This window comes from Corvus cornix, chromosome 1 (assembly GCF_000738735.6).
Source record: "Corvus cornix cornix isolate S_Up_H32 chromosome 1, ASM73873v5, whole genome shotgun sequence".
NCBI classification, from domain to species: Eukaryota; Metazoa; Chordata; class Aves; order Passeriformes; family Corvidae; genus Corvus; species Corvus cornix.
This window is the reverse complement of record NC_046332.1, coordinates 17,442,261-17,464,719: the sequence shown is the minus strand read 5'-3', so window position 1 is coordinate 17,464,719 and position 22,459 is coordinate 17,442,261. Positions and strand designations below refer to the sequence as shown.

Here is a 22,459-nt window from a genome sequence, read left to right as displayed (position 1 = left end):
AAGTACCTCAGCCACTGGAGAAGGTCCATCTGCCAGCCTTTCACAGGGGAACAATTGGGGCTCTTTTTCTGGAGGTCAGCAGTACTGCCAGGATCTCGTATGGTTTCAACAGGCTACAGGAGCCTGACAAAAAGGTTAAATCAGACACTTGCCTGGCACAGTTTTAATTGCCCAACAGGACAGTGCAGGGTACTGCCTGTCAGTGCTGCTGCTCATTTAGCTGCCCTTAAATGTTGTTCAGGCAGTAAGGAATTTTAATGAATTATTGCTGAGCAAGGAGCATGGATATAGTGCTGTGTCATAGAACAGGATATTTTTAAACTAATTCCAGTCTTTCTGGGTCACAGTTCAGCTTCTTTCCTTTGAACTCTTGAAGGGGAATCCAATCTACACCCAATGTTAAGGTCAGTTTTCTGAACCCGTTTCACAGAGGCATGAATGCCTTAATTTTTCACATAGAGAGCCTGATCACATAACTCAAATGAGGAAGCCACCTCTTAGGCATGGCACGAGTCAGCAGGGGAAACTGGCCTTTACGTGCAGAGTCTGAGACCCAACAAGTGTGACTTCCATATGTATCTTCCATCCTCTTGACAAGTTTCTGTAGTAAGATTAACTGTAGCTGACATAATTTTAAGGCTAAATCCTGAAAAAGTCTGGAATAAGGCAGGTGAAGTTCTACTGTTAAAAATGCAACAGGCTATTATGGAAGGGCATTTTGAGAAGGATGATCATAATGAATGATGATCATAATGGCAGCAAAAGTGCATCAGGACTACGTTGTCAGAGCAATTTCAGGGCAAGTTTTGTTCCTGCTTTCCAGTAGAAAAAAAATCCTGTGTTCTGGCAAGCTTATTCAGGTCCAGAAAACTGGGCGCTTAAAATTCCTTGAGAGCTATGTAGTTATGGATTAAACTATACAGGCACAAAATGTTTCCTTTGACTGATTCTCTGTGCAAAGGGTGGGGATCATGGATGCCGGTTGAGTTTTCTCACTGGAGAGTCGCGGGAGGCTGCGAAAGGAGATGCCAGAGGTGCCCTACCCAGCCCTTTTCCCCACAGCAGAGCAGGAGCACCAGCCTTGGCATGCAAAGTAGCAGCTTTAAAAAGCCCCCCCAACATCAGCTGCATAATTCAGAAGTCTCTCCATTTAATGTACTCAGGAAAGACAGGCAGGGCACCGAGTCCCAAATGCCTGGACACCTGTTACAGTGGGGAAACTGCAACACGTGTATCAGACAACAAGGCCCATGGAAAAGAAATATCTATGGACCGATTCTTGGTAGATGTTTCAGAGATGGTTATTTCTCAGCCGCATGGCCGGGGCTCTGCCAAGGAACTGCTCAATCACGGGACCCGAGAGTTCTTGCCCACGCAGGGAACACAAAACAACCAACGGGGAACGAGGCTGACCAGGGGCAGGGAAACCCCGTGTCTCCCCTCCAGGGCCCCTCTCCCAGGGCTCCATGGCAGGGGGAAGGGACCCGAACAGACACCAAGGAGGCTGGAAAAGCCCTGGCATTGCTGGCCAGAGCAGGTGGCTGTTTGCACATAGCAGGGGCCAAAGGTGCTCCATGAAGCTAGTTCCCAGTGGCCTGGCAGGCAGGGCAGTGGCCCTGCTTCTTAGCCTCTCTCTGGGTTTACTGCTTTGGGCTTGAAATTAATACGATTTGTCATAAAAAATATGCACACTGACCATCCATGTTAATAATTAACTTAATGAGGATCTAACTGCCTCTAGCCCATCCCAGAGAAGTTAATTGAGGGGATTGTGTTTATAATCTGCCTTGAGAGTCCTAATCTTCTCTTCTGACTCTGCCAAGTCACAGATTGATTGATTGATTTTGGTCTCTTGGAGCAAAATAACAACCTCCTGAGACAGACTTTGGCAGTTTCCCAAAGAGAAAGTACACAGCATGGGGAACCAGGAAAAAACTACAGGCTTCTCTGTGGTGTTTAAATGTGGGTTGCTAAATCCTGCTTCCTAGAAAATACGAAGCAGTAAATGTCAAGCTTTTAGGTGCACTTCAGGTCCTATGGAAAAGCTGTTGCTGTTGACAAGGAACTTGTGTTGTTTTGTACAGACAATGGATGGTGGATTTTTTTTTTTGAGAATTGGTGTGGGGGGTTAAATAAAACAAAACAGAAGGTCATGCCTGCCTGTTGGGGGGTGGTGGGTGAGGTCTTGCAGAGGTAACTCCCAGGTCTGGGAACCTCCTGTCCAGAAACTGCCTGGCTGCTGGAGCTATTCTGCACAGAGCAGGTCAGGGGCTGGCAAACATGATTCTGGTGAGGGAAGAAAAGGTCAGCCATAGAGAAATACTCCTGAAAACTGCAACTGAAAATGGAAAGGAAAAGAAGAAATTGCTGGAAAACACACTGGGGAGCTTGTCAAGAGATCTAATTCTTTGTGTTGTGCCAAAGTCAGACTAACTGCACCTAAGCTATTTTTGGTCAATATTTTTTAGAGGTAATAATTCTAATAATAAGATAGCTAATATACTTGCTCTGTTCAATATTTTGTCCTTTTTGGAACAGCTGATACAACTTCCCTGAAAAAAAAAAATCTTAGTTCTTTCCTGTGGGCAACCAGTGTACCAGTCCCATAAAGCAGAGCATGTACTTTTTCTGTTCAGGAAAAGTAAGCAATCCTCCCTAGGATCCCACAGAATACACTTGTTGCATCCAGAGTTTTCAGATCTGGGCAGCATCCACACTGGTATAATAAAACTTACCTTCTGGGTGAATGGACCACATTAGTAGACTGCTTCTTTCCCTTTTTGTTTCATGTATGTGTTGTTAAAAGCTTCTATTGTACAAGTCACTGAACCATACATGAATTTTCTTTGAACTTACATTTCTCTCATTATTCACTTCATTCTCTTCAGCTTCTTGGGAATGAGAGCCATTGCAAAGCAGGAAGCCTGTCAGGGAAGTCCAATATCTGAGGATGTTATGAGATTACAGCTCCAATCTAATAAGGATAGATTAGTTTTATTTCAAATTTAGCCACGAGCATTTCTGGTTGAGCCAGATATTAAATCAGACTTCTAAAATTGTACCTGTACTCAGAGCAGCTGGTCAGCTGTACTGATCTCCAGGCTCAGTACTTGCTCTTGCATCTTGAAAGACCACAGCCAAGACATGGCAGAAGCACTGCAAGCTAAATGTGTCTCTGGTGTATTCAGGTAAATCACTGAAATGAGCCTGAAGTGATTTTGATCCACCCTTCTGCAAACAGATCCATGGCTTCTAAACTTGTGTTTTTCAAGCACTTCTGTGGTGGGCTTTTTTTATTCCTCCTTCACAAGCTCTTTGCTGCACATTATCATCTGTTAGAGAAATGTGAGTCAGTGCAATTTTATGGGGAGAAAGGATGACCAGCAATGGCCACAGCTGCCATAGTTTGCATGATGTTTGATGCTGCAGCTGCCAGGCAGCTGAGCAGGGGACAAGGGAGGAAAGGGTTCTCTGGAGAGTCTGATTCACACAAGTTAACTTTGTTCAGTTCTGTAATGAGAGATTTTTTTTTTCTTATTTGCAATTAAAATGTCAAATACACTATTTGATTTGTGCTCAGTCACAGTGCAATTCTCCAGCTTATTGGCTTTCATAAGTCTTCCAAGACGCTTTTTTTTTCTTTAATCCAATTACAGTAACAGACTGAAATTCATTTACTGAAATCATTGATTTTCCAGGGGGCAGAAGGTGACTTCAACCTTTTGGGGAAGAAGACTTGGGTAACATGAGTGGCTTCCCTTGTCTACAGAGTGGTGCTTTTTTGGGACACAGTCTGGAAGCACCCAGGAGCCACCCATCAACTCGGGCAGTTAAACCCACCAAGCCACTACATATTCATTGAAAATGGAGGCAATCATGCAAAATAGAAGTTAACTGCTCTGCTAGAGGTCTCAAATTATTTCATTGCCATGAGCAGCATTGCTAAGCTTAATCAGCTGTGGAGAAATTAAAGCATAACCTCATTTCAGGCAGAGGAAGAGCGGTGTTCAGTCGAGTGGTGCTTGTGTGTCAGTGGGTCACAAGCAGGCTCCCGGGAATGGTTAGGGTACACCTGAGTGACTGGGATGGAAATAGTATTAAAGACAAGGGGTCAGACTGGGAGGAGGGCTAGAGGAGATGACTACTAACCTACTCTTTGTTCACAATCAAAACTCCAGGTGGCACTCACGGATGATTTTCATTACTTGGTTGTCCTTTCTCCATTTTATGCAAAAAGATGTGTGAACAGTGACTCTTTTAAATCCCCATTAGTTGAGATATGAAGCTTCACTGAAAGAAGCAGCAGCAGTGCAGGCCCTGGCTAGTACTGTTTTGGGAGGTGACAGATTCAGCTAGAAACTGAAGATGTATTTTATATGGAGAGTGACCCTTACAAATCAACCTAAAAGTGGAAGTCTTTCTTAATTTTAGTGGTGGTTGAAACTTCAGGAAGTCATATTGAATATTGAAAGAGGGGTTTTCTGTTGAAACCCACCTTCATTCTCCATCCCTTTCTTCAGCTACTTGGTCAGGAGCGCTCTGGAAGGACTCTGTGTTCAGTGCCCTTTGCCATACTAAAAACTCTTGCGGGCTCCTTCGGGCAGGTTCGTATTATGACTTTGAGCACAGAGTGAACCAAAAGGATTCACATCTGCTGTCGCTACATGTTATTCTGCTTATGGTGTGGAAAATAACATTATGCAGAAATATCCAAGAAGTTTTCTACTCTCCATTTTACCTTCTAGCTGCTGCTGTGCTGTGTTTATCCCACCTGACTGCAGGCTGTTAACTCTATTGAGATACCCAGATTTAGGAATGCATTCATCCCATGCTGTGCTCATGTAAGGAGCACTCAGCTCTGTGCTGCCTTCTGGAGATGACCCCCCTCTTTCCAGGACCTGGGTGAGGCATCCTGCTCTGCAAGGCTTCAGGCTAAAGCACCTCAACGGTCCAAACACAGCTCCACTGAGATACACTTTCTTCTCTGCAAAGTCAGGCTCAACATGAGCAACAACCTCTGTTTTCCTTTTCTCATTTGTACTTCACCACCTTTTCTAAAGAGACAGGGAATTACAGTTTAGTGGACAATTTAATTGATGATGGATGTGATGGAAGTAGTATCTCATTTTCCTATGGTTGCTTCTGACATGCTGATAGTATGGAAGCTTTTGGGTCCTTTCTCAGAGCTCCGGTTTTAGGCGTCGCTTGGCAACGGCTTTCCGTGCTCAGGACCTCACAGGTGGGTCCGCACTGAGAGCTCCAGTGCGGGCGGTGCTGAGCACTACTCGCCTGTGCTCGGGGCGCGCGGCAGGGTCCCTCCATAGAGCTCCGGTCGGCACTGCTTAGCAGCATGTCCGTGCTCGAGGGGTGCTACAGCAAACTTCCTCAAAGAGCTCCAGGGAGCCGCTGTGCAGCAGTGGCCGCCTGTGCTCGAGGACTGGCAGGCAATTCCCTCCAAGAGCTCCAGGTAATCCCCGTGCTCGAGGGCTGCCTCAGCAGAATTATAGAGCTCCAGCTTCTACGATGCGCAGCAACGGTATGCCGTGCTCACAACACGTTCTAGGTGGTATAACTGGTCTTTTAGTTACCGTCCATGGAGAAGTCTCCCACAGATGGAGAAAGCTGAACCGGGCGTTCAATCACGTTGTGCGCCAGACTGCAGGTGCTGGGTGTGGGTTCAGCAATCACGATGGACTGTAGGTTCTCTGGTGGGTTTGGTCGGGAGATCTCTATAGGCAGATCTTGGAACATGCGGTTTATTGCAAAGGGCGTGGGTATAGGGGCACTGCTTAGAGCTGCAGCTGGCAGCTCTGAGCAGGCCCAAGAGAGCAAGAGAGTAAGCAGGTAAGAGAGAGAGAGAGCGAGAGCAAAGAGAGTGAAGAAGAAGTAGTAAGAGTGTCTGAAGTCCTGGTTACAATACAATAAATCATCTTCTGTACTGAATATTCTAATTGTCACTAACCAATCTAATACAAGATACAAATCCTATAGCATTTACATACAGCCTATAAGAGTTCTTATATTACCATAGAGTGTTACATCTTAACTTCTAAAAACTACTCTTTGGACCCCTTCTGCTGAGCTAGTAGGGTCTGCTCTGACCGTTGGACCTGCCTGCAAGGAGAGGGTATTGTTCAATCAAGAGGGGATTACCTTTAGTCGGCCATACCATTGTTTTCCAGTTGTTCAGTAACTAAGACTTGGTATTTCAAAAGTGGCTTTCATTTCGATGTCGCCTGTAGTTTTCATATTCTCAAAATCTTTTGTCAGGCAATCATATTTATAAGGCTTTCCTGTTTCATCTTCCCCAACAGAAGGTATTTATAGGCAACAAAGGTATTGTATGCAAATGAATTCATTAACATACGATGCTTTCAAAATATTTTGTCAAAAAGAAAAAGCCAAGTTATGGTTCTCAGTGTCACTGTAAACTTGGCCTTTTGTTGTTGTAAATTATTTTATTCTTTGGTTTTTTAATAAAGACAACTGTGCTACGCTCAAATCGTCACTGCTATTGTATCTGAAGTTAACTTTCACACCTTTATTCTTTTCTATTTGATGTGTTTCTTCAGTGGTGAATTCTAACCCGTTTGCCATGTTGTGCCCTGGCCAGGTGTCTGTGTGCCTTCAAGAAGGTATTTGCATACAATAGTATGGATGAATTTAAATTAGTTGGGGAACACAATCCATTGGAGATAGTCTGCATGGAAAAATGAGCTGTACAACCCATCTAGGTTTATATCATTTCAGAAGTGAGCTTAAGCTTTTTGGTTCTGACCAAGTGGTCTGTTCTTGTCTTGTTAACTCCCTCTGTCATGCACCACTCAAGACAAAGTCCCACAAGCTGTGTCTGAGAAAAGTTCTTTCACAAGCAGACTTCTTTTGCTGGAGTGATTCACAAAAGCTGCTGCAGGTCTCTGAAGCTGCTGCCAAAGTGACCGGGGGAGGACATGGCCCTTCTGGAAGGCTTCAGTGGAATCTCAACCTTGTAGTCTCACATGAGCAGGTGTTTCCCAGCACTCGCAGTGGGTTATCCTTTCCAAACAAATGCTTTATTCAAAGCTATGGGTGCCATTACATTTTGTTTCACAGTTCTTAATCTACTTTGAAACATCTTCTTACAAAACCTGAGAGATGAGATGTACAAGTGAAAAGCCTTTAGCCGATGTTGAAAACAGTGGGGAAGCACAGCTTGTGCTGTATCTAGAAAAGAGAAAGTGACCAAAGAAAGCAGGGCTGGTCTCATGTGTGCCTATGTCTGTGTAGAGTCTTTAATTTTGATGGAAATATCTGGCTGGCTTTCACACGGTGGTGTTTCATTAGTATTTCACTGTTGCGTCAATGTGCCTGCTATTTGTTTCGTTTTGCTCATTGGTTGCACTTTTTGTACTCTGCTTTTTCAGTAACTTGCACTTTGCACAAGGAAATGCTCAACAGCTTACCCCAATGAAACATCATTGGTCAGAAACGGCATTAAATGGGAGCAGAGGACCACAGGGACCTGTGGCTGGAATGGCAGAGAAGGTGAGGGAGCTCATTATCCTCCATTTATCACCATATGCTCTCTTTCTCTGAAACATGACGTGTAAGTTAGGCCTTCTAATTAGAAAAAGTAATTAAAAAGTTGAAGCAGGGAGGCACCCATGTCCTTGGTTTTCTCCCATACTCTGAGCTGTCAGTGAATAGGGAACAAAAATTGGCTCAGAGCATTAAACACCTTTCAGATGGAGAAATTGCTGGTGAGAGGGAAGTGTGTGTGCCTTGCCATGCTGCCTCCAGACCCTGGCTCAAAATGGGGCTGGACTGTGTCATACATAGGGTATAGGTGTGCACATGCAGCCATGAGGGAGGAGGAGTACGAGGAGGAAGCAGAGGAAGAAACCCTCTTCCCTCTTATCCCCCTCTTACCTTCTATGCAGAAGAGGCAATGCTGGGAGCAGGAGAGAGGCACCAGAACTACGTGTGGGAAGGAGAGACAGAGGAAGCAGGGGATCACTGAAAAAGCCCAGTGGGTGTCCCACTGCCAATTCAGTGCCCTGTCCCCTGCAAAGCTGCCCCTCATCCTGTGCCACCCACACATCCAACCCCCCATGAGGTGCTGTGGTCAAAGGTGCCCACCGGCTGTGAAGCCATTAGTGCAGGTTTCAAAGAAGTTCAAAACCAAAACACAGTGATGAAGTGGGAGTTTCTGTGCCAAGTGCCAAGCAAACCTGAAAGGTTAGTTTACTCTTTAATGAAATTCCTACTTCAAAGTCTCCCTTTCTTTTCCACCAGGGACCAGTGCTTTCTTTAAGCAATGTTTAGAGGACACCAGTCTGCAAGGGTAATCATCCTCGCCTCTGGCAGGAACGGCTTGTGCACTAGCATTTCTAAAAAGGATCTCTTTGTGACTAATTGAATTCGTCTCTGGAGTTGAAGATTTCTTTTTCTGTGGGACTGACTGTAGCTGTGCTTCCTCCTTAGGTACAGCTTACTGTAATTGAGGCAGAAGAAATGTATTGCAGTGGAGGGTTTTGTGAGCATGACACATAATAGGGTGATTGCCATGGAAAGAGTCATTTGTAGTGTTTAAAATACCTCCTCCAGTGGTGAACAGATCTGCAGAAAATAATTAAAGGATCCCCCTCTGCCATCCCCACCGGAGTGGAAAAAAAATTAATGCTGCATGAGATGTGCCTGTGCAGTGGGCATAGCCCCTCGCTGCAGTGCACCGTCAGGAACCCATCCTGGAGGATATTCAGAGCCCATCTGTTCCTGACACCCCCTGGGACACTGGGGATTATCAACCAGGTCAAATGCTTGTCCAGCCTAAAAGAAAACACTGTGATTCACACATCCACTAACAAGGTGTGTCACTTGCTTGGGCACAGCTTCTTTTCCTCTGAAACCTCCCAGCCTTGCAGCGATTTCTGGGTGTCTCTGGAATGGCAGGAAAAGCCTGCACATCCCAGCTCTGAGGCAATCGTCCCTGTAGCTTCTCCATCAAGGAAAAGCCAAATACAGATGTATCCTCTCTCCAGCTACCAGTGAGGTCCACTGTCCCTGGACATGTTTCAGTACCTCCTCTCGTCCTCACCATCCATAACCTGATGTGTTACATCCAACCACGGCATTTGCAAAGCTGCCTGTAAGTAATTTTCCAGGAAGGGGATAGTGGGAGAAGAAACTCTCGTAATAATTTGTATTGCTGTGAGCAGGACCTCAAGTCTGGCTCCAGGGAAGAGATGTCTCCCTGCCAGTAGGCTGAGATAAGTGGTGTGTCTCAGAATGGGTTTTGATGTCATTTGCAGAGGCAGGACTGTGCTACTCACGCACATGAATGTTGGCAGCAGGGTGAGTGCCTATTTCAAGACCTGGGCTTAAGGCAGGAATTGGGGCAAAACACAGCTCTGAACTGAACAAAACTCCATCGTGCTGGGAGGTTTCTTTCTCGTCTGTCTTTAATCACCAAGCACAGCAACAGAGCTGGGTGGCTGCATTCAGCCAACACAATGAAACATAGCAGCAGTATGTTTTTAGGATGTTATTTTAGGGGGGGAAACAAATTCTAATGGCAAGATACAGTGATCTAGTAACTCAAACAAGCTGCTCAGGGATTTCTGTGTCTCTTGAATGTGCCACACAGCACTTGGGCTGTCTTGTCAATTTGTGATGCGTGTTTCAGATCAATAAAAAAGATCATTTAAGACAAAATACATTCTCTCATGGTACAAACCTTACATGACCTGATCAGCAGGAAGCTAAGGTAACTGCAATCATAAATGAAAATCCAAATTTTAGACTGAAGTCAGATTTTCTTGGACTCTAGTATCTGCGGGTAATCTCTGGGTTCTTTGTGGTCTTTGGTCTGAACTGGAAACCAGAACATATCTCTTTAGTATTTTTGCTCCCTTCTGGGCTTGTCAGTTACAATGGCTTCAATATTCTGTTTATCCTCAGCTTCAGGACTTCTTGATCCTCTGAGACAGATCTCTGTCAGGTTTCTGAATGACAAACAGAGATTTCATCCCCAGGGACAATTCCTTTAGCAGTAACCTTGGCATCCAGTGCATTTCCTACAAGTGCTCTTAGTGCATTTCCTCAGGTAGAAGAGCAATGGAAACAAAGAAAGAACTGTGCAACAGCGTTTATTCTCCAAGACATGTGGAGCCCTGACGTAGCCTGGCCAGCACTATTAGCTCCCGCTGGAGCCTGTTTAAGTGTGACACCAAAAGGTTGCATATGCATAAATTAGGGAAGCGGTATAGATGTTGTTTACACCTGGCAGGTTGCAAAATAGGAAAATGACCAGAGAGTCTTTCTTTTTCACCTTTTACTTTGTACCTTGCATGCTAGAGGTGTGGGGAGCTCCATGGTTAGCAAAATTTGGAAGTCAGGAAAAGACATGTCAGGACTCGGATCAGTCAAGGACTCCCTCCTGAGGGAGGGCACTGCTGGCAGAGAGAGGTGCCTGTTTAAGGGACTGTGACACTTGCCTTCTCTTCCCTGAGGAATGGGCTGTAATAGGCTCTGTCCCAAAGTCCACATGGTGGGTTGTCCTTGGGCCCCCGAGGATGGAGCTATCAGGGGCAACAAGCCTCTTGCCCATCCATACTGCCAAACATCCACATCATGAAGAGCCAGCAAATAACATATCCACGCTGTGCATGTGAGGTGTCCTGCCCTGCTCTTTTTGGCTTGGGGGAAAGAAGCGTGATAAGCAAGAACTCAAACCTGTTTCTTTCTGAAAAGCTGCCAATTTGCATGACTTGCCTGCAATGAGATGCTTTGCTGGCAGGTGTGTGCCTAGCTCACGGAAATGCAGTGTGCTTCCAGGACATCTCAGAAGGATATACAGGTGACCTGCAATAGAGACAGGTGACAGGACTGCCAGGAACCATGCTCCTCCACCTGAGGGTGCTGCCGTAACCAAAACTGACAGCTGAAGGACAGTACAGGGATTAACTACACCAAGGGACATTGTCACATGTGATGCTGTAATTCATCAAACTGCAGAAAATAATTCATGTTCTCCTTCTTAGGAAGAAAAGGAGGAAAAAGAAGTGAATGTAGAAACTCTCATCTCATCTGTTTTAATTTCTGGAGATTGTTTTTTGATATTTTGCTGTGTTTTTTAAAGATTCTGAGTGTAGAGGGTCTAGAAATAGTATATGTGAGATACTTTGAACTAATACATGAAGGAAATGAAGGAAGAAAGAAAGTCAGCTTTTTTTTGTGTGTGCAGCCTACCATATAGTACCCAGAAAATACAGAATAATCAAGGTTGAAAGAGACCTTTGAGAGCAAGTCCCACAGCTAATGTGGCACCACCATAATCACTCCCAAACCATATCCCCAAAAATTACATAGTCAAACTTAGGTACCTGGCATGTTTTTGGTAGTGTGTAAACCAGTAAACTGCTTCCTCTAAGTTAACCTGAAAAGGCAAAGGAAAAAAAATTGGTTTTCAACGTGGACTTAAAATGTAAGTAATGTTTTCGTCTTAAAGGTTTCACAAGCTGTACTTATTTTATCACTCCAGCAGGAAACTGAGGCTTTCAGTTTAATGAAGCATTTCTTTGAAGTCATGCTAAGTGACTCTGCTGCACATCTGCCTGCCTGCACGGGGCAGGCCACTTCAACTTCCTTTTCTGAGGGAGCACCAAGAGAGATACTTATTCACCAGAACTTCATCAAGTGAAGATGAAAGCAAGGTGGCTCTTCTCTCTGTTTTGTTTGCTCTCAGTGCCCAGTGTCACAGGTAAGAGCTCCAGGAGGACACCTTGACTCAGTTTATGATGGAGGGTGGTGAGGGGCAGTTTGGCATTAGTGGGTCTCACAAGGGAGAGTTGTAGCTACTGGCAATGATTTTCTATTTCCTGACAACTTTCAAATAACACTAGTTATAATGTGCAGCTAGTAAGGAGTAAATGGCTTATGCTGACTAGCAGATTGCTTAATTCAATGTGCCTAACCTGTCAGAATAATCACAGGGATGAGCTCATTTGAAGTTAGGGCACGGTGTGCTCCTCTCAAATGGGCCGAAAGGAAAACTGCTTTCAATGGAAAAATTAAAAATACCTTTCTGTCTCTGTGTTACATACCTGTGTATGCAGAGAGAGGAAGAATTGAAACACTTCAAGTCAAGGGTAAATTGTACAGCTGCAACCCCTTAAACAGATTCTTCCCTTCCTCTTCTCCACCTAGCCCCATGTGCTGTGTTAAAGGCTTGAGAGACAAGTTTGTCATTCAAGTAAAACACTCAGAAAAGTTGGCTAAGGAGGGCTGCATCTTTGTCGGAGAGAGTTTAAACCAAAAGCAATCTGAGGAAAACCAAGAAAAAGTATGATGTTCACAAACCCCCACCCCTTCAAAATTCTGACCATGATAAATGCAGGAATATTTATTACCAGCTAGGAAGAACAATTTTGTAGGATACAAAATTTTCCACTAAGAAGGGAAAAACCGCATGTATTTGACTAGCATGGTAAGATGCATCTCAAAATCTGGCATAGGCTGCTCTTTTTTTCCATATAACTGAGGCAAACTGGTCCTAAAAATAAAGGAAAAATAATTTATACGTGTATTCATAGAAAATAGAAAATGTCAAATGCAAAGAAAGGAATAGAAGCCTCAAAACATGCACACATAAGAAAGCAATAGTAATTAGAGAAAAATAGGAATTGGGTTTTTTTTCCCCCGAGGATGAAATCCTCACTGAAGTCACTCAAAGGTGAAAGTGGAGGCCTTTATGCCCTTTGTGGAGATCAGACACCTAAAGGTCTGGAAGTTACTCTAAGAAATTTCAATTGGAGCACAAGTATGCACTAATGGACACTGATTTTGAAAAATAAAGTTCACATAAAATGAGATTACTTATATTGGGATGTTAGCAAAAAGTTAAGAACACTTTTGCACAAAAAGTTTTCAGTTAAAATAATCTAATGTGCTAGGCTACTAAGAAACAAATGCAAATTAGGATGTTGCTTCTACAAATATAACTTTGGCAACTTAATAGAAATTACTCAAGTGATTCTTCATAGGCATTCTTTATATGAATCTTAGACCTAAGGCAACATCAGCATGAATATGAGCAAAAAAATGTTGTGTGCCTTTTGCCTGATAGTCTGATTGCAAGATTACTAATTGCTTTTTCCTTAACTTTTACTGATGCAAAACTTGTGGTGAAATCAGAGAGCATTTCCTATAATAAGCTCCTTGGACTAACAAAAATAGTTTTAGTAATTTTTCCCTCAGCACAAGGCTGTGAGACTTGTCATTCAGGCTTATTTTTATTTACCCTCTTACATCACCACATGTCTTAGAATAAAAGACGAGCAGAACACATGCAGCAATGAAACAGCAGAGATTAATGTTGGCCATGGCCATTCAGTAGCTTTGTTCTCCACACATCTAGTCTCCAAGTGTCCATGTCACCCTTCAATGGACAGGTACCAAATCGGAGCCAGCTCTGTGGGGATGTATCACTCTGCCCTTGTGCCTTTTCCCTGTCAAGCCAGAGCTGAGGGTGAACAGAGTCCCTGCCTGGCTCCTTCCTGGCTGAGCTGGCAGAGTGTGGGGCACACTGCAGCACAACTGAGGTTGTCTGACCCTGGCTCAGGTGCCCCAGAGCCCTGTACCACACAGCAAAGCAAAGGATTGGTACCTGGCTTTTTCAAGTAAAGAAGGTGAGCGGTGGGCACTTGCAGCTGGCAGGACTGCAGGGCAAATTCCTAAAGAAAATATACAGTGATGTTATGATGCACAGGGAGGATAAAATGCAATGTAAATGGGGGGCAACAAGTCTGTACCTAAGGACAACTTCACAGCTCATTTTATTCTGTGGACTCACATGTCCTTTTGGAAAAGGGACTTTTTGTGTATGGCTCGATGGGAGTGATTGATTACTTGTCTCACTGCAACAACCCCCTCCATAAATTCTTCATCTCCTTGAGTTTGTCAGTGCCCTGCATTCAGGGGTTTAGGGACTGCAAGACTCTTACTCATAGGAGGGAGAAAGGGATATAAATCAATTTTACTACAACAGCAGCTAAACCAAGTAGTACAGGCTCCTGCTGAAAGCCCCTTCATTTCATCGATCCATTACTCCTTTATATGGCACACTAAGGACTGCCACCTGCTTTATGAAATTAATTGAGGAAGAAACCACACACACCAGAGCAGCTCACTCTGACACTGTGACAGACACTCCTTTAGGACATGCAGGAGATGTTTAATAACATGGAGAATGGCTTTCTCTGCCAAAGCCACAAAGGCAATGGTCAGGGGGACAGTGCAGGGAATTGGCCAGCGGGGATATCTCATTTGTTCTTGCAAGAAGAACTGGGGAATAACTGGGCCCAGCTTCTGTTTTATTTATTTTACCTGAAAGATTTTCATTTGCGCAGAGGCCCTCAGAGCTCTCATTTCTCTCCCACAAGCGTGACAGGACCTTCCTGGCCTCTTCCAGACACACATGCATTTGCTCTCCCAGTTGTCTCTCTGAAGTCTGTACTGGTAGAGATTTGCTGTAAAGCTCCTTGCTGGGAAGCCTGTGGTTACAGTTGTAAGGTCTTCATAGTTGTCTGTGGCTAGGGCACCAGGTCATGACAAAGATGTCTTAGGTAAAGCTTTGTTTAAACACTTGCACTGAAAATGATCCTCTTTGTTTTTAAGGCCAGACTGCAGATGTCATTACCCAGACAGAAGTGGTCCATGCTCTGCCAGGTGCTGATGTGACCCTGGTGTGCATGCTCCCAAAACCACACACCACCAAGGTAATACAGACGCAGTGGTCCAAGACTAATGGCAGCCTGTCTACCAAAATAGCTGTATATCACCCTGATTATGGCACCCATTACTTCAAGTTTTCTGCGGCTCCTTACAACTTTTCGGTGTCCTTCAGCACGAGGAGGTGCTGCCGTGGGGATGACACAGAGTCCTTGTGTTCCACCAATCCAAATGCCACCTCTGACTGCAGTTGGTGGGATCTGCATCTGAAAAATGTTACCATGTCCCTTAGTGGGCAGTACAAATGCACTTTTGCTACTTACCCATATGGGACAAAGGCTGCAAAAATTCAACTTATTGTCAAGGCAGCAGGTAAGTGATTGCAAATGAAATTTTGCTGTTTCCTAACCAGGTGGGGGAAAATATCAGGATAGATGAACATTTCTTGGTTGGTGATGGTGACTTGTTTGGGATTTACATTTGTGCCACTGAATGTTGCTTGTACGGTTTCCTATTTACCAGGCACTCTTTAGCTGTTTTGTCTAGCTTCTGATTAGGAAACCTTATTTGTTTGGTGGAATACAAAGTTAGATAGTAAAGTAAAGTGAAAAAAAGGTGGTGAGGCAGGCAGTTTCTGCATTTTCATTTTGGAGAAACATTGTGGAGGAGACTGGATGAGCAGCTCAGGATATGGTGGGACTAAGGATGTTGGATCTTCAAACCATGTTGTGCTACTGCTGTGGGCGTGCAGCACTGGGCACCAGAAAGAGAAAGCATCCTTGTCTGATTGAGGCTGAGGGCTGGCATCTGCAGGGCATGCTAGGTGTTAGCTCCACGGATGGATGTGTGTCCCCACCACCAAAAACACACTGGAGCAAAGTGGGGAATTGCTTAGGAGAATCACAGGAATGGAGATTTGGCTGCTTCTGTCAGCCAAAAGGAAGCTGGAAAGCAGCATGACTGCTCTTGGTAAGTAAGCCTCGGGGGAGAGTGTGAACACTAGGGAGGATATTTAAATTATCCTGGTAAAGGAACAAATTATTTAAATCAGATGAGAATGGATTTGACTGCAAATTAAACAACAGTGGCAATTGTCAGTGCAGCAAATTTGGGAACAGCTATTTAGTGTCAGCAGTGAGGGCAAAAGCCCAAACTGCTGTGAAGATGGAACTTGACAGGGGTGTTGAGCTTGTTGTTGTGCACATGGGGAACTGGATTTAATGGCCCTAGAAACCTCTTTCTGACCGAGGTTTCTGTTAACAACCCAAGAAGGATTGAAGTAAATACAACAAACCTGGCACCGTTTCAGTTCAGAGGAGCTGCAAGGCCAACGTCCTCACTCTGCTTGTGCCCAGGGCTGTAGACGCAACAGACATTCAAGAGTTAGGAGCAGGGTGGGTGCAGGTTAATTTCGGGGTATTTTAGTCTGCTCCCACTGCCCTTTTACCCGCATCATGAGGCCAGACTGGTAGTCCCCACGCTGGACCATGTTGCTCCTGTAGCACGAGGAGGTCCTGTGCAAGACTCATACTCCGGGATGTTTAACACTGATGGCCCCTGCGTGGCAGTAGCTCCAAGCATTTTGGTGCTGTTATCCTGGAGGCACATCTTGGGCAACCCTGTGGCACCCTCCTGCCCCGATGAACTTGCAGAGGCAAAGTGAGAGCTGGCACCTCTGCCCAACCCACAGAGGACACAGTGCACACTGGATAATTGTGCCCAAGATGAAGCTGCCACTCTACCTGCTGTGTGGGGTGTGTTGTAGTAGGCTACACTTTTGGAATTTTCCTGTGCTTCACAGGGCAGAGGGATCAAGGGGAGTGCAGTGAGGTTCAAACCGTGCTGGTAACCCTGTGAAACCCTCCCACACTTCTGTTCTTCATGAAAAGTTTCTCTCTCTGTTCCTTAGTACAGTTACTCTGCCAATCAGGCATTGCTTTTCTCTTGCCCTTGGTATAGACAGGTTCAATGCTGTTATTGCTGTCTACAGTGTGGGCAGCTCTTGTTCATATCAGCATCATTGCGGCTTTTTTCAGTAACTACATGATGTAGCAAGCTGTGCTACTGATGACTGCTTGCTAGAGAGAACTAAAAAATTGAGTTTGCTACCTTTTGCAGGTTTGTATTTTAAGGTAACCAGATTTGCAATGAACCACTCCCACTCAAAAGAAAGCAAAAAAACTTAATCCAGCCTATGAGTGGGATGGATAAAGGTGATAGTCTATGATGAAGTACAGTTTTCATTACCTCCAAGTGAAGTGAATCCAGATGCACTCAACTTGTCAAAAGCCCACAGAGCAGCAGGCCTTCATAGGACAGACAGACAGACACAGAGGACTTTAGCCAACAGGCTGTTAATGAAGATGCGAGCCAGAGATGGGAGGGGGAAGCAAGAATCTGGGACATGTGACTGTGAGAGTAGACAGAAGCTGTTTCCAGACTGAACTCCTGGGGTGACTACTCATTTCCATACTTGTTGTATTCTGTACAGCACTTTTGCATGGTGGTTTGTCCCAGCAAAATCTTCCGTACAGTTTTGTTCCTGGAGAAACTGGAGATTTGCTTGCTTTGTTCTTTCATTATCCTCTCTGCACTGTCCAGCCCTGGGCTTCTTCACTCTGTGTCCTGCTGTGAGAACTGGCTCCTCAGGTTCTTTACTCTGATGGATGCAGGGGGAAGCTGCTCCTGCTGCTGGCTCTCCCGGGCACAGCTCTGGGCACTGCCTTTCTTCACATCTCCATGGCATAAGCTGCGTGCTGGCACCATTGCTCCATGCTTGGGTGCCAGATGCAAAGGAAGTTAGTCATCAGAAAGTCCCCACTGACAAATACCATGACAGTCTGGGACAGCTGGATATTCTCACTCCCCTCAAGATAAGAAATGAATGAAATACATATCTGTTCTATCTCCACATGCAAGCCAGATCTACCAGGGGACAGAGCTGAGGAGTTTCACTGCAGTGTGTGCTGGTGCCTTGCCTCCAGGGAAGAGAGAAGGCAGGTTTTAGGGCAGGGAGGATGGCAGGATGCACCACACCCCCACCTGCTCCGTGGCCAAGGGTCAGAGAGGTCAGTGCTGACCATGGCACTCACAGCACCTCCCACCCATCACCACTGCTCTTCCTGCTTAAATGCAGACATGCACACTCACAGACCCAACATCCGGACCACAGCAACGCCCTGTTCACTGCATCACTCTGCCCAGCCTCCACAGCTGGATGGAACCCTGGATTGAGAATGGGTAGGGTAGGAGATGGTGAAATGGATTTTGAAATGGATGAGAAAGGTAAGAGTGAAAAGTTTTGTGGTAGTGGGCAGGTTGAAGAATAACAAAAGGAACACTTACACTGAAAAGGAGGGTTAATCTTAACCTGACTGACATGCTGAATAGCTTGCTTAGTGAAAAGAAGGTCTGCAGATATCTCCAGAGAAAAGGAAATAGAGGTGCACAAAACTGATATGAAGGTTTATTGCCTCAGAAAAAAAAACAACTGTAAGATAAAAATTGAAGCTTCAAATTATTCTCAGCCCCGAAAGGAGACATCGTGATCCTGCAGTGAAGAAAAGCTTTTTAAAGAATTGCCAAAAAATTCAGGTAATGCTGTGAATTGAGTCATGAAACTGCAACTAGAATCAGATGCAGGGCTTTCACTCAAAAAATGTGTCTATGGGTAATGGTTGAAAATTACAGTTCCCTTCTAAACAGAAAAGTGCCTGTTCCTTGAACAGAAGACTAGTCAGCAATGGTTTTCAAATCATGTTTCTGATTTTCCTGCTTGGGTTTTTTTGTTGTTGTTGTTGTTGTTGTTGTTGTTGTTGTTCCAATGATAAAAGAGGAGAGGCACTACCTGAAGAAAGTGTGGTTAAACGAGACTTTAGAAATTCCATGCCTTGAGGACGTGACCTCAGAAAATTTGTCCACTTATCCTTTGAAATGGCTAGTGGTAAGTATTTCTCATCTCAGTTATAAAGTTCAGAAAGAACTACAGGGTATTTTTGCAGATTGAAATGAAAATGTTCTACATTACTGTGTCCTGTAGAATCTGCTAAAAAACTTATCAATCATGTTGTACTGTGATAATAAAGGGAAAAAGTATGAACATAGGGTTGCAACATACACACTACAAAATAATAGCTGTTAAAGAAATAAAGAGGAAAAATTCCATCTTAATTGCTTTGAATTTTTTAGGAGCACATACAGAGCAGGTCTAGGGAAAGTGGCTAATGTAAAAAAACTAAAATATTTCTTAAGTTGGATTTCCAGTGAGTTTTTCTGTAGTGAAGCTTTAGTATCTGAAAAATACATGGTTACTGTGTAGGATAGTAAGACATCAGGCTGCTTTGAGATGGAAAAGGAAGGTACTGACTAATGTTTTTGGTTTTGTTAACCTCTGTGTCACAGATGCCACCGAAGACATGCAAAGCCAGTTATCAAGCTAACCAATGAAAAACTATTTTTAAGCAATTTTCTGTGAGATATGAAGCTCACTATATTTTTGTACTTTATCTTGCTTTCTGGATAAATATTTATATGCATGTTTTAATGTAACCTTTTAGCATTCATTTTGGTGTGTAAAGATAAGTATCAGTGAGCAGTGTCCTTGAGCTTTGCTTGTTCATTCAGAGGAGCTGTAGCTGTTAAGGGTTTCCTTAAAGGCGACTTTCAAATATTTTAGGTTTTTTAACCTTTTGTTCTTGTTCATTATCTATTTAGATCTGCCTTATGCAGGTCGTTCTTAATATTAAAATTTTAAATCTTTTTGTAGGGAGCACCCTTATCCTTACTACTTCAATTTTGCTGGTTCAGTCTACACAGTAGCAGAGGAAAGGGAAAAAACCCCAAAGGTCAGCGCAATGATATATGTGGGTTGCCATGCATCATACAGAGTAGAGCTTGCAAATATGTACTGAGGCACAGATGTCCAGGACATGCTGGCTGCACTTACAGCTAAGGGTGGCTGCCACACAGACAATAAGGGGAAATAAATTTTAGTTATTATTATCAGGTTTTTCTACTTAAAATTCTAAAAGAGCAAAGTTTTCCTTGAAATTTCAATCATATTTAATATGTATGGGATGTTCAGCATAACTTAGAGATTGGTGCAGTGAGAAAGCACCTCTGTTGCTCTCTCTGCGGGCTACAGAGATCAGGATTCACCAGACATAGCTCATTATTCCATATTTTATTGTCAAGATGATGACTGCTCTTGGTATTGAAGTTCTGAGAGAGAATATATTGGGGAAAAAAGCCCAGATGTTGCAAATGTCCACTTACTGCTACACAATGTGCAAAGGAAGATTTTCATAGTGGGAATAGAGCTGGTTTACAAAAATTTCTCTGTGTGTGTGTCTGGGCTTCACAATTTTGTGGATTTTTCTGTACACAGGGTGAAAATGGCAGGAAAGAGGAACTTGTGACCAAGGAGCCCTCCTGTCCTGCTGTGTACAGGAACAGCAGCGTGCTGTACAGGCAAAGAGTCCTCCTGGGTTTCAACAATGCCCTAAAGATTTCCTCCCCCAAAATCACTGATGATGGCAGAGTCTTTTCCTGCCATGTGCTGTACCACCCGGAGAGAGTCCAGAAGAGCAGCACCACTGTGAGAGTATTTGGTAAGGGGCTTATGCCAACTGCCTGCTGCCTTGCACTTGGAAAGCTGAGACTCCTGTCTGGTTCTGAAGCCAATAACCTTTGACAGATACTGGGGGGCTTTTTAATATAAATATATTTACCTTGTCATTTTTTCAGCTGCAATAAGGTAAAATGTTAGTAAATAACTCTGTAGTTCTTAGAAGAATGTGAGTCCATTCCTTCAATTTCTGGCATGAAAAAATAGTAGATTCATTGCACATATATCAACCTCACTGCCATGCACATGGCCAGTATATTACCCTGATGTGGAGGCTTATGTTGGGATTTTGTGGGTTATGGGGAAGCACACTGGTCATCAAGATCTCCGTGTCCCAATGGCTATGCTGTCTGTGGTTAGGAAATTATGGCCAAAATTTAGTAAGCAGTTTGAGACTACTGTTGTAGCAAAGTCACATCCTCAAAAGGCGTGTGACATTCAACCGCTGCCAGAGGCTCTGGCGCTGAAAATGAGGGTCCTGGTGGGGGTCTCAAACTGGTCGGGAGTGGCAGGGCCTGTGTACTTCAAACATGTAGGCTGGCATTTCATTCTGTAAGCCTTCCCCATCTTTAGTTACTTGCCTTGTTCCCTTTCAAGTGGCTTAGGAACTGCTCTACAATCACTAAGGTACAACTGAATCAGAAAATTGCTGCCCACTTGAAAACCAGGCTTTATTTTGTCTTTATAGGTCAGTTGGTCTGGAAAACATATTTCCAAAGCTCCTAAAGTAAATTTTAAACAGTGGGCCTGTCAACAGTCCCTTGACTGTAGCTAATTGTCCAAGGAAGCCCACAGCTTGAGGATGGCACAGATATTCAAGGCTAATGCTCTGAATTCAAAGAAAGGTTCAATAGGGAACAGCAAAAAAAAAAAGGAAAATATGTCTGGAGGCTCTTGGTCACTGATGTAAAAGAAATAAAAATAGAAGCTAATGATCTGAAATCTCCTCTTGTGTTTGCATGATTCAGACACTTTTTAAAATCAACATTTCTCAAATAGCAACAGTGTTACCTGGGTAATCATTCAAGGACACTAATATACTTGAACTCTCCTCCATCACTGCTGGTACGCTTGCCTAGATTTGTGTGTCTCAGCCTAAGAGGTTGCTTTATTTCGCTTTTTCCTCTGAATTATGGTGAGATGTGTGCTTAGCTGTGCATGAACCCACTTCAGAATATCAGTACAGCAGGGTAGAGAGGCAAACTAGAGAAAACAGCTGTGGCCCATGGTGGTGAACAGTCTATTTCTCAGTAAGTGCTGGCTCACTTTGGACCAGGGTGCTGTGCCACCAGCCTCTCTCGCAGGGGTCCTGAGGGCAAAGCTGGGTGCAGGGGCTCCCTGAGAGCCCTGAGGTTTGTGGTGGGTGCTGAGGAAAGTCTCTCAGACCTCAGGCAAGTAGAGTCCACCTCTCAGAGGAAGTGTGCTTTTGTGCTCCTAGCCCTTTCACCTCTGAATTTTGCAGGTAAAATAACTATTTTGCATCCTGTCTCACTCTTTTCTGTTACCATTTGCTGAAGTCATGCCACTTATGATTGCACCATTCCAGCCTTTCTCCATTTACTCTCTTGTGCTGCAGCAGGAGAGACCAAGAGCAGAGGGCTTAGAGCTTCCTCCAAGCCAGCCCACAAACCCATGCAGCGCTGGGAGAGACGCTGCTGAGAATAATCCAGCACTCTCTAGGTGACATGTGGGGACAAAGAGCTTTCAGATGACAGCACCTCTCTTGTTCCTCGTGCTGACCAGAGAATAAAGAAATGAATATTTCTGTTCTGGCAGTTAGATCCAGCCTCAAATGGGTGAGACAGTACCTGAAGATAGTGTATGTATACAATGTCAACAACACCTTATGGCAGTTTTATCTGTCATCCTGGTCATTAGCAACGACACAGCTAGGGAAAAAATGCCAGTTGAAACCTGGGAAGGTTTTCCCATCTTGGCAAGCCAGAATCTCCCCTGTCACCCAAACACTCATGCAATTGAACCCCACAGGCTGGGTGGCTTGAAAGCAGGGCAGGGAGGGCAGGCAGATATTGCATCACAGAGCTGTAAAGGACAGGAGGAGCAGGAGGAGGAGAGGGCACCTGTGGGAAACTTCTCATGCACAATCCCTCTGACAAATACTTC

At 44.3% G+C, this 22,459-nt stretch overlaps 1 protein-coding gene across 6 annotated transcripts in view; it reads left to right on the top strand.

Moving 5' to 3' along the window:
* The first annotated feature begins 7,415 nt into the window (after positions 1–7,415).
* The window catches only part of CD96 (CD96 molecule), a 31,581-nt gene continuing 16,537 nt past the window's right edge, over positions 7,416–22,459 (top strand). For 2 of the 6 annotated variants that reach the window (XM_019283771.3, XM_019283767.3), the window contains exons 1-5: positions 8,947–9,127; positions 11,522–11,740; positions 14,656–15,081; positions 18,543–18,652; positions 20,096–20,318. In XM_019283771.3, coding sequence (XP_019139316.1) covers positions 11,683–11,740; positions 14,656–15,081; positions 18,543–18,652; positions 20,096–20,318 — 817 coding nt within the window. In that variant the 5' untranslated portion in view covers positions 8,947–9,127; positions 11,522–11,682. Of the gene's footprint in view, positions 7,525–8,944; positions 9,128–11,521; positions 11,741–14,655; positions 15,082–18,542; positions 18,653–20,095; positions 20,319–22,459 lie in introns of those variants that run through there. The other 4 variants (XM_019283769.3, XM_019283770.3, XM_019283773.3 and 1 more) reach the window with 4 other exon arrangements.